This window comes from Choloepus didactylus, chromosome 2 (genome assembly GCF_015220235.1).
Source record: "Choloepus didactylus isolate mChoDid1 chromosome 2, mChoDid1.pri, whole genome shotgun sequence".
Classification (NCBI taxonomy): domain Eukaryota; kingdom Metazoa; phylum Chordata; class Mammalia; order Pilosa; family Megalonychidae; genus Choloepus; species Choloepus didactylus.
This window is the reverse complement of record NC_051308.1, coordinates 132,315,821-132,328,394: the sequence shown is the minus strand read 5'-3', so window position 1 is coordinate 132,328,394 and position 12,574 is coordinate 132,315,821. Positions and strand designations below refer to the sequence as shown.

At 36.5% G+C, this 12,574-nt stretch overlaps 1 protein-coding gene across 1 annotated transcript in view; it reads left to right on the top strand.

Annotated features, from left to right (window-relative positions):
• STXBP3 (syntaxin binding protein 3) overlaps window positions 1-12,574 on the top strand; it is a 107,449-nt gene that overhangs the window by 18,008 nt on the left and 76,867 nt on the right. Inside the window, exons 2-4 of the mRNA XM_037826481.1 lie at window positions 2,577-2,626; window positions 3,252-3,333; window positions 5,029-5,105. Of these exons, the coding sequence (XP_037682409.1) occupies window positions 2,577-2,626; window positions 3,252-3,333; window positions 5,029-5,105 (209 nt within the window). The remainder of the gene's footprint in view (window positions 1-2,576; window positions 2,627-3,251; window positions 3,334-5,028; window positions 5,106-12,574) is intronic.

Below are 12,574 nucleotides of genomic sequence, written 5' to 3'. Positions count from 1 at the left end.
GATGATCTCATTTTTTAACAAGAAGCCAAAACCTTGATAGTAAATTTCTGAAAGTAATAACTTAAGACAAATATAAATGAAGAAATAGAAAAATTTAAGTGAATTATGTAAGAATCTCATTGCCAGGAATTAATGGAAGTTGGGAGTTACTATAATTTGCATTTTAAATATATCTTATGTATTCTGAACTATTACTACAGTTTTAAAAATTAATTGAAAATTAAAGCATACTAAATGTGGAAAGCTATCTTGTTATAAAGTGAAATAGGTGTGTTCTATTTAATACTAAGGAAAGGTTTTGTAAATTAACAAATTGATTTTTAAAATATATTTAGATTAATTTTGAAAATCATTGCATGGAACATATCAATAATCTTTATTATAAATCAAGACTGAATGGTTATGCTATGATATATATTGTTGAAAATCTTAATATGGTAAAGGAGGATGAAAAATATCCAGATTTGATGTCACATGCAATTTAGCAATGAAATAGTTAGGGATCTTCTTTGTCTTGATATGGATTTTCTGCTTTTATTTTCCTCCTGTTTACTTGGGATTTAAGTAGAATAGGAAAAATTAGAATAGATAATGCTTTCAGGAAGATTTTTTAGATATGTTCATTTACTTAAATATATTAGCCATTTTTACAATGCTCTTATTCTTAAAGTTTAAAACGTATTACAGCTTAAATATACTGTATATTTAGGGCCTTAGCTTCTGTGTGAGACTGTTCCAGTTTGCTAATGCTGCTGTTAAGCAAAATGCCAGAAACGGATTGGCTTTTATAAAGGGGGTTTATTTGGTTACAAAGCTACAGTCTTATGGCCATGCAAGTATCCAAACAAAGGCATCAACAGTAGGGTACCTTCACTGAAGGATACCGATGGCGTCTAGAAAACCTCTGTTAGCTGAGAAGGCACTTGGCTGCCATCCGCTTGCTCCCAGGTTGCATTTCAAAATGACATTCTCCAAAATGTCAGTGTCAGCTTTCAACGGCCGTCTTCAAAAGGTCTATCTCGGCTGCAGCTCTCCAAGCTCCTTCTGTCTGAGCTCTTATAGTGTTCAGGTAAACTAATCAAGACCCAGGCTGAATGGGCAGGGCCACACTTTCATGGAAACATTCAATCAAGAGGTCACACCCTAATCAAAGGTGTCACTCACAGTTGGGTGGGTCACATCTCCATGGAAACGACCTAATCCCAGTATCCCACAAGATTGGATTAAAAGATCATGGCTTTTTCTTGGGGGACATAATGTATCCAAACTGGCACAGAGACCAAGGGAAGAGATGTTTCTTTGGTACAAGGTCTATATTTTCTGTAGCACCCTATGTGGGTTGACTTGGTGGTTGGTTTGTTCAAACGCCATGATTGCATGGAGCCTTGAATGGGAGTGAGATCTGGTTGGTTTGTGCAGGTTGGCATGGGGTCCCAATGCATCTCAGAGCAATTTGGGCAGAGAGTTAAAAGTATTTGCAGGGCCCCCTTGAGGGCCTGGGGGAAGATGTGAAACACTGGACTTCCCACCTAGGGAATTCCTGATGTTCTCATGAGTATTGGGGACTACCATTGTGGTGGGCTGGGTCCTGGATTTTGGGGCTTGCCTTTGTGAGGCTTTTTGCTGCTGGAGAAAAGCTAGGCCTGCTTGTAGTTGTGCCTGGGAGTCGCCCCCAGAGAATATTTTTTGTTACTCAGATGTGGCCTGTCTCTAAGCCACTCACTGCCCTCCCTCTTGCATGGGACATGACTCCCAGGGGTGTAGATCGCTCTGGCTATGTGGGGAGTGGCTCCCGGGGATGGGCCTGGACCCAGTGTCGAGGGATTGAGGGGGCCTTCCTGGATGGAGGGGGATGGTATCAGGCAAGGTAAGGTTTTGGTGGCTGGAGGATCTTGGGTAGGGTTGGGAGGTCTTTCTGGAGGTTGATCTAGTGCATTGTATGGATGTCCCTTTTTGGTTTTTGGAGTGTTGGAGTGGCTGGAGGGGGGTACCTGGAACTGTTGAGCTGCAATCCAGTATCCTTGGTTCTTGGAGACAAGCGTATAACTGTGTAGCTTGTGCCTGTGTGGTTGTGAAGGCCTTGTGGCTTGTACTTCCTTTGTCCAGTGTGTTTGGATGAGTGGAGAAAGGGGGGACAGGAGATGGATGGATAGTGAGGGGAAGAGGGAGGAGGGGGAGATGTTTTAGGTGTTCTTTTTTGCTTTTTGTTTTTATTCTTATTTTTTATTTTGTTTTTTGGAGTGGTGGGGGTGTTAGGAAGGTTGATTGTGGTGGTGAATGCACAGCTGTGTGATGATGCTGTGGACAGTTAGTCACTTTGGATGATTGTATGGTGTGTGAGTATATCTCAGTGAGATTGCATTTAAAAAAAAAAGGAAAGAATAAAAAGTACCATATAGATTGGGTATTAAAGTAAAGAGAATGAATTTTTATTAACAAATATATGCTTTTTATATAGTTTAACAAATTTGCACATTGAACTTTTCCTCAGACGTTTTGGACTATTTGAGTAGTTATTCTATTATATTTATAGCTGTTGATTTAGATTCATATATATTCCTTTTTTTTTCTCCCAGAGATAAAAGCAGCAGTGTTTGATGACTGCAAGAAAGAAGGAGAATGGAAGGTAGAATATGGATATTTTGCCCTTATTTTGTGTACTTCAATGTACTGTCTTTATGATACTTCTATAAGAGAATAGTCTGCTTGGCTTCAAATCCTAGCTTCATCACTTAATAGCTGTGGCTCCTTGAGAAAGTTGCTTGACCTCTCTTTGCCTCTTTTTCTTGTCTATAAAATGGGGATGGTAATACTTAATATGGTAGTTGTGAGTATTAAATGATTTATTCTGTGTAAAGTGTTAGAACAGTGCCTGGAATGATTATTATTATTCCATAAGTGGCAATTTATAATTTTAAGGAAATTTGATGTGAAACCTAACGTATTTAAAATGAACAAGCTCTTTGCTTTCAAAGTAGAAATATTTCTATTTGCCTACTTAGATAATGGAATGGAAAGGTAACACTATATATGAATATAAAATACATATATATGTTGAGAAAATAAGTCTCCAGGTCATGCAAAATAAAAGATGGTTTGAGATTATTTGACCTACCATCCTGATATTTTAATTTTATGTAAGTTTGAGTATAAAGAAATTTTATAAGTCAAGTTTAGTGCATAAAATTCTGTCTTTTGTAAATTCTTGGTAATCAGATGTTCATACTATATTAATTTTTATTTGTTCCAAGATAATGCTTTTAGATGAATTTACCACTAAGCTTTTGGCAGCGTGTTGCAAAATGTCAGATCTTCTAGCAGAGGGTATAACTGGTAAGTGTTACTAATACTTATGAAAACTTTGTTGTTGTGATTGGAAAGATTTGAAGTACTAAGAAATTTTAATTAGTAATTGTATTTCTGAAGAGGTTATGTTTTATTGTTTACAACTCTAATCATAATAATGAAATTTGACATTTTTCTTTTCTCTGTGAATCTTCAGAATAACCTCTGTAAGTCAGTTTTTTTCTTCTCTGAGACATGATCATATGCACCTACCAAAACTAAGTCAGTTGCCTTGTTGAGGTTGTTCTTTAACTTTCTTATTCTTATATATTTGTTACACAAGTCCAGTAGTATCCTCCCTTACATGTCAGATTAATGTTAATTGTGTTTAGGCCCTTTACCAACAAGCGTCTTGAAAGATGGTCCTCTTTGTTTGTTACATTAGTTTTTAAAAAATATATAGCTTTAAATAGTTTGACAATTTAGAATTTGGTTTGTATTTATTGTGTTTTATATTAGGTCATTTAATAAACTACTAATTTCAACAGTAATATAATTGACTAAATTCTAGTGACATTTTATTGTTGAAAAAATAGTTAATATAAATATTAATACGCAGTTTTAAAAACGAGTTAATTGGCAATTTTCTTAAATAACATTGTAGTAGTTAAAAACTTGGACTCTGGAGTCAGCCAGATACATGTGGAGCTAGTTGCTACGTGTGCGTCGACAAACAGGCTCAAGCACAACAGATTCTCAACAAATGAGAATTACTTACAAAGTACAAAGGGTCCAGAAGAGCAGGGGAAGAGGTCCTATTGTGACCAGTCCCTTGGGGAGGCCAGCTACTTGGGTTAGGGTCTGTGGATGGCAGCTCCATGCACCCCACTTTGCATCGGAGAGGAGGGACAAATCTGTGTTACCTGAAAGTTATGTTTTTGTACCCCAGGGGGAGGGGGCCCTGCCTTTGAGCAAAAAAGCAAGTATCAAGTGACTTTTGTGCATAGTTCCTGCCGTGTTAAGTAGCTGGGGCTGCTTGTTCTGGGTTTGGGGTTCCAAGTATGGTCAGGCCATTCTGTTAGACCTAAAGTCTCTCCTGGGCTGTGAAATGGAAACATGTTGAAATATCTGCACACAGAGAAAAGGAGTGGAGCTGATGAGGGCTGGGAGATGACTGGGAGATGGCTGGGAGATGGCAGCTAAGCATGTCCATGACTTCCTCAGCAATACAAGCTGGAATATCCTGCCTGATGTCCTGTTCTACTTTCTTCCTGTGTAACTTTAGACAAATTACTTAACTTTATTAAGCCTCAGTTTCCTCATTTGTAAAATACTTATAGGGTTATTATGAGGTTTAATAAGATAATTCATGTAAAGTGCCTAGCCTGGTATCTGATATCATATTAGCTATTATTACAGTAGTATATATTTTTAAAGAAATACATATTTTAATTTTGAATGTATTTTCTTGGTTTCTTCATGGCTTGTTGATTGTCTGTGCTGGTACCTGACTTTGAATTAGCTGGTTTTATCTTTTTGTCTCATGATCTTATCCCAGGGTTTAACTTTAGGGGAAGATACATTTTTCAGGATGTTTTATTTATCATATGAAGACAGCGTTAAACCCAGTATATGTAAATATATTTCCCTATTTGTTATAAATGCAAAGTACAGTAAAGTTTATTTGAAAATGATTTAAAGCATATAAATATGTGCTTATATAAATGACTTTTGTTTTGTTAGTTGTGGAGAATATTTATAAGAATCGTGAACCTGTCAGACAAATGAAAGCTCTTTATTTTATTTCTCCAACATCAAAGGTGAGTATTTGGTGTCTTTAAAAATTGTGTTCTTCAATAGTTTCACCATTGTCATGGTTTTCTTAAAGAAAAAGTAAAGTAATAAAATATCCTTTATTAGAAAAATATTTCCATGAACAAGTTTGCTCAGGGAAATATTTTTTCTGTGTTAGAAGATTGTTTCATTTGCATTCTTCCCAGTGAGAATGTTTATATGACAAGATTTCTTCCTTCCTCACCTATGAGAGCAGAATTTAATGGTATAAAATGGTAGAGTTTCTATGAATAATTTGTTATTCATACAATTCCTACTGAAGCATAAGTTTGGGGGGATGGAAATGTAGGTAAAAGAAATAGTCTTGGATTAATCATTTATTTATCTTAATGACTTTCTTATAGCATGCATATATACTCATACACACATATGTATGTATATATTGGCATGTGTATGTGTGTTATTTTTAATGTTGAAGGGATTTCTTAAATATATAATCTGATATGATATAATGTGTTCTTTGAGCTATACATTTAGCAAGCTGAATAAAGTATCATATTTCTTTATTCTGTATATATTTGAGAATGCATTTTCCGACACTTCCTTTGGCTTACTCCCACCTAGAATGTTAAATTGACAATCCTTGACTTTATTTCAAGTCTAACTCTAGCTGACATTAGAAAAAATAAATAGGTATTCACTATTTAGTCTATAGATTTTGGCTACTGAAGGCAAGAGTGGTTAATAAAATTTTTATCTTATCTATGATGTAATTCCATAAGAGACAATTCATGATTGGAAAAGTGCAAATTAAAAGCAACTTAGCAAATTGACAAAGAAATTTTAAAAATCTGTCTACCTATATCCATCTGTCTGTCTGTCTGTCTATCTGTCTATCTATCACCACATTCTAGCTGTTACTGAGTAATAGAGCGGAAACTACCATATACAGCTAGTGGGAGTATAAATAGATACAGGCTTTTGGGAAAATAATTTGTCATTCTTTATCACAAACTTAAAAATGTTCTACATCTTAGAGTTTATCATAAGGAAATAAATAAATGGTCAAATTAAGTTCCTACCAATAAAAAAAATTAATTCACAATAATGATGTGATCTTAAGACCATGTGGTCATTTAAAATAAGGTTTCTAGAATTTTTTTTTTAATTTTATGATTAATTTATTTTTAATTGTGGTAAAGTATACATAACATAAGTATCATTTTAACCATTTTAAGTGGACAATTCTTTGACATTAAGTACACTGACAATACTGCATGGCTTTTACCACTATCCATTTCCAGATTATTTTTATCATCCCAAACCAAAACTCATACTCATTTAGCAATAACTTCCAATTCCCTCTTCACCCCTCACCCCTGATAACCACTATTCTGCTTTCGGGCTCTATGAATATTGCTTGCTCTAAGTATTTTAAATACAAGAAATCATACAAAATTTGTCCTTTTGTGCCTGACTTATTTCACTTAACATGGTATCTTCAGGGTTCATCCATGTTGTGTGTAGCATATACCAGCACCTCATGTCTTGTTATGGCTGAATATATTCCATTGTATAATGTTTTAGTTTCTTAGCTGCTAAAACAAATACCATATGGTTGGTTGGCTTATTTATTGGCTCACAGTTTTGGAGGCTAGAAGTCCAAAATCGAGATGTTGGCAAGGTGATGCTTTCTCCCTGAAGATTGGGGTTCTGGGACTGGCTGCAGACGATCTTTGGTCCTTGCCTTTTCCATCACGTGGCCATATACGTAGCAGCATCTTCTCCTTTCTCTTCCAGGTTCAGTTGACTACCAGCATCTGGCTGTTCCCTGTGGCTTTTCTCTCCATCTGACTTTCACTCTGCTTATAAAGGACTCTAGTAATCCTGATTAAAGCCCAGCCTGATTCAGTTGGGTAATGTCTTAATTGAAGTAACGCCTTAAAGAGCGCATATTAAAAAGTGTCCATACCCATCCATCAGAAAACAGACCAAGACCGACAACATGTCCAAACTGGGGCGCAATTTGATCTACCACATATGGATGTACCATATTTTGTTTATCCTTTCAGCTGTTGATGGACACTTGGATTGCTTCCAACTTTTGGTTACTGTGAATAATGCTGCTGTGAATATTAGCGTACAAATATGTCTGAGTCCCTCCTTTCAGTTCTTTTGGGTATATACCTAGGAGTAGAATTGCTGGATCATATGGTAATTCTGTATTAAGTTTTCTGAGGAATCAATGAACTGTTTTCCATAGTGGCTGCACCATTTTACATTCCTTTCAACAATGTACAAGGGTTCCTAATACTCTGCATCCTCACCAACTCCTGTTATTTTTCAGGGTTTTTAAAAATAATAGCCATCCTGGTGAATGTGACTGGTATCTCATTATAGTTTTAATTTGCATTTCCCTAATGGCTAATGATGTGTTAAGCATCTTTTCATATACTTATTGGCCATTTGAATATCTTCTTTGGAGAAATGTCTATTTAAACCCTTGGCCCACTTTTTTTTTTTTTTTAATTCAGTTTTGTTGAGAAATATACACATACCATACAATCATCCATGGTGTACAATCAAGTGTTCACAGTACCATCTTATAGTTGTGCATTCATCATCCCAATCTATTTTTGAACATTTTCCTTATACCAAAAAGAATCAGAATCAGAATAAAAAATAAAAAAAAAAAGAACACCCAGATCACCCTGCCCATCCCACCCTATTTTTCATTTAGGTTTTGTCTGCATTTTTCTACTCATCCATCCATACACTGGATAAAGGGAGTGGGATCCATAGGTTTTTCACAGTCACACTGTTACCCCTTGTAAGCTACATTGTTATGCAAACGTCTTCAAGAGTCAAGGCTACTGGGTTGGAATTTGGTAGTTTTAGGTATTTACTTCTAGCTATTCCAAAATATTAAACCTAAAAAGTGTTATCTATATAGTGCATAAGAATGTCCACCAGAGTGATCTCTCGACTCCATTTGAAATCTCTCAGCCACTGAAGCTTTATTGCATTTCATTTCACATCCCCTTTTTGGTCAAGAAGATGTTCTGGGTCCCACAAAGCTGGGTCCAGATTTATCCCCGGGAGTCATATCCTACATTGCCAGGGAGATTTACACCCCTGAGAGTCAGGTCCAATGTAGGGAGGAGGGCAGCGAGATCACCCACCAGGGTGGCTTAGTTAGAGAGAAAGGGCCACATTTGAGCAACAGAGAAGCACTCAGGGGGAGACTCTTAGTTGGCCCATTTTTTAATTGGTTGTTTGACTTTTTGTTGTTGAGTTATAGGAGTTCTTTGTATATTCTGGATATTAAACCCTTATCTGATATATGGTTTCCAAATAATTTCTCCCAATTCTTTTGTTTGTTTTTTCACTTTCTTGATGATGTCCTCTGATGCACAAGAGATTTTAATTTTGATGAAGTCCATTTTATTATTTTTTTTCTTTTGTTGCTTATGCTTTTGGTGTAAAATCCAAAAATCCATTTCCTTCCATAAGATCCTGAAGGTATTTCTCTATGTATTTTTTAGGAGTTTTACAGTATTCTCTCTTATATTTAGGTGGTTGATCCATTTTTAATTAATTTTTATATATGGTGAGAGTTAGGGATCCACATTCATTCTTTTGCATATGGATTTCCAGTTGTCCCAGTGCCATTTGTTGAAGAGACTATGCTTTCCTCATTGAGTGGGCTTGGCACCTTTGTTGAAAATCAACTGGCCATAGATGTGTGGATTTGTCTCTGGATTCTTAATTCTACTCCACTAGTCTATATGTCTGTCCTGCTGGTATTTTTTTTTTTTTTTTTTAAATCTTCATTTTATTGAGATATATTCACATACCACACAGTCATACAAAACAAATCGTACATTCGATTGTTCACAGTACCATTACATAGTTGTACATTCATCACCTAAATCAATCCCTGACACCTTCATTAGCACACACAAAAATAACAAGAATAATAATTAAAGTGAAAAAGAACAATTAAAGTAAAAAAGAACACTGGGTACCTTTGTCTGTTTGTTTGTTTGTTTGTTTCCTTCTCCTATTTTTCTACTCATCCATCCATAAACTAGACAAAGGGGAGTGTGGTCCTTATGGCTTTCCCAATCCCATTGTCACCCCTCATAAGCTACATTTTTTTACAATTGTCTTCGAGATTCATGGGTTCTGGGTTGTAGTTTGATAGTGTCAGGTATCCACCACCAGCTACCCCAATTCATTAGAACCTAAAAAGGGTTGTTTAAATTGTGCGTAAGAGTGCCCACCAGAGTGACCTCTCGGCACGTTTTGGAATCTCTCTACCAGTGAAGCTTATTTCATTTCCTTTCACATCCCCCTTTTGGTCAAGAAGATGTTCTCCGTCCCACGATGCCAGGTCTACATTCCTCCCCGGGAGTCATATTCCACGTTGCCAGGGAGATTCACTCCCCTGGGTGTCTGATCCCATGTAGAGGGGAGGGCAGTGATTTCACCTTTCAAGTTGGCTTAGCTAGAGAGAGAGGGCCACATCTGAGCAACAAAGAGGCATTCGGGAGGAGGCTCTTAGGCACAATTATAGGGAGGCCTAGCCTCTCCTTTGCAGCAACAGTCTTCCCAAGGGTAAATCCTGTGGCAGAGGGCTCAACCCATCAAACCACCAGTCCCCTATGTCTGTGGTCATTTTACCTGCTGGTATTTTCATAGGGATTGCATTGAATTTGCAGATTGCTTTAGGCAGTATAACATTTTAACAATATTTAGTTTTCCAATTCATGAACATGGTTTGTCTTTCCATTTATTTAAGTCTTTAATTTCTTTCAGCAATGTTTTGTAGTTTTCAGTGTATAAGTCTTTTAATTGCTTGGTTAAATTTTTACCCAGATATTTTATTCTTTTTTTTTTTTTTAATTCAATTTTACTGAGATATATTCACATACCACGCAGTCACACAAAGCGTACATTCAGTTGTTCATAGTACCATTATATAGTTGTGAGTTCATCACCAAAATTAATTTTTGAACATTTTCATTACCACACACACAAAAATAAGAATATGAATTAAAGTGAAAAAGAACAAAGTAAAAAGGAACACTTGGGTGCCTTTATTTTTTCATCTGCATTTTTCTAGTCATCCATCCGTACACTGGACAAAGGTCCATGTGGCTTTCCCAATCACATTGTCACCCCTCATAAGCTATATTTTTATACAATCATTTTCAAGATTCAAGGATTCTGGGTTGTATGTAGTTTGATAGTTTCAGGTATTTACTGCTAGCTATTCTAGTTTATTAGAAACTAAAAAGGGTTGTCTATATTGTGCATGAGAGTGCCCACCAGATGACCTCTCGGCTCCTTTCGGAATCTCTCTGCCACTGAAGCTTATTTCATTTCCTTTCACATCCCCCTTTTGGTCAAGAAGATGTTCTCCATCCCACGATGCGGGGTCTAGATTCCTCCCCGGGAGTCATATTTCATGTTGCCAGGGAGATTTACTCCCCTGTGTGTCAGATCCCACGTAGCGGGGAGGGCAGTGATTTCACCTGCCAAATTGGCTTAGCTAGAGAGAGAGGGCCACATCTGAGCAACAAAGAGGCATTCAGGAGGAGACTCTTAGGCAAAATTATAGGCAGGCCTAGCCTCTCCTTTGCAGCAACAGTCTTACCAAGGGCAAGTCCCGGGGTAGAGGGCTCAGCCCATCAAACCACCAGTCCCTTATGTCTGTGAGCACATCAGCAACCATCAAGGTAGGGAAGCCCAACACCCTTGCATTCTCCACCAGTTCCTCAGGGTGGGTCTCCATATTTTTTTCATTTTTTTTTTAAATTAACTTTTGTTTTTTAATTAACTATTAACTATGTGGTATTTTGTTCTTTTTGATGCTCTTGTAAATGGGAGAGTTTTCTTGATTTGCTTTTCAGCTTGTTCATTACTGGTGTGTAGAAACCCAGTTGACTTCTGCATGTTTGTCTTGTATCCTCTGCAACCTCTCTGAATTCATTTGTTAGTTGTAATAGCTTTCTTGTGAATTCTTTGGAGTTTTCGATATATGGGATCCTATCATTGTGAATAGGGATAATCTGACTCCTTCCTTTCCAATTGGATATCTTTTTATCTTTCTCTTGCCTGAATGCTCTAGCTATAAGTTCCAGTACAGTGTTGAATAAGAGTGGTGGCAGCTTGCATCCTTGGGTTATTCTAATGTTAGGGGAAAAGCTTTCCGTCTTTCACCACTGAGTATGATATTTGCTGTGAGTTTTTTATAAATGCCCCTTATCATGTGTTTAGAAAGTTCCCTTCTATTTATAGTTTTCTGAGTGTTTCTATCATGAAAGGATGTTAGATTTTGTCACATGCTTTTTCTGTGTCAATTGAGATGGTCATTCATTTTTATCCTTCATCTTATTAATGTGGTGTATTACACTGATTTTCTTATGTTGAGCCATTCTTGCAATTTCTAGAATAAATCCCATTTGGTCATGATATACAGTCTTTTAAATACACTGTGGAATTTGGTTTGTCCGTATTTTGTGGAGGATTTTTGCATCTATATTCATAAGTGATATTGCTCTGTAGTTTTCTTATTTTGTGCTGTCTTTGCCTGGCTTTCATATCAAGTTAATGCTGGCCTCAGAGAATAGGTTAATAAGTGATCCCTCCTCTTCTTTTGTTTCAGAGAGTTTAACTATTTGTGTTATATATGTTTGGTAGAATTCATCAGTGGAACCATATGGTCTTTTATGGGAGCTTTTTAATTACTGATTCAATTGCTTATTATAGGTTTGATGAGATTTTCATTTCTTGTGTCAGATGAGGTAATTTGTATGTTTCAAGGAATTTGTTCTTTCATCCAGGTTTTCTAGTTTGTTGGCATATAATTGTTCATAGTATAGTCTGATAATCCTTCTTATTTCTGTAAGTAATGTCTCAATTTCATTCCTGATTTTAGTTATTTGTGTCCTTTCTTTTTCTTTAGTCAGCCTAGCTAAAGTTTGTTGATTTGATTGATCTTTTCAAAAAAACAACTTTGGTTTTATTGATTCTCGCTATTGTTTTTCTGTTCTCTGATTCATTTATCTCTGCTCTAATCTTTACTATTTCCTTCCTTCTACTGACTTTGAGTTCAGTTTGTTTGTGTATTAATTGGTTTAGGTATGTGTGCTGGTTTGAATGTATTATGTCTCCCAAAATGCCATTATCTTTGATGCAGTCTTGTGTGGGCAGACATATTAGTGTTGATTAGATTTTGGAATCCTTTGGGCATTTCCATGAAGATGTGATTTAATCACCTGTGGACAAGACCTTTGATTGGATAATTTCCATGGAGCCCCACCCATTCAGGGTGGGTCTGAATTAAATTACTGGAGTTCTATATAAGCTCAGACAGAAGGAGCAAGCTTGCTACAGCCAAGAGGGACACTTTGAAGAATACACTGGATCTGAGAGAGGAGCTTCAGCTTGCAGAGACATTTTGGAGACAGCCTTTGAAAGCAGTCTT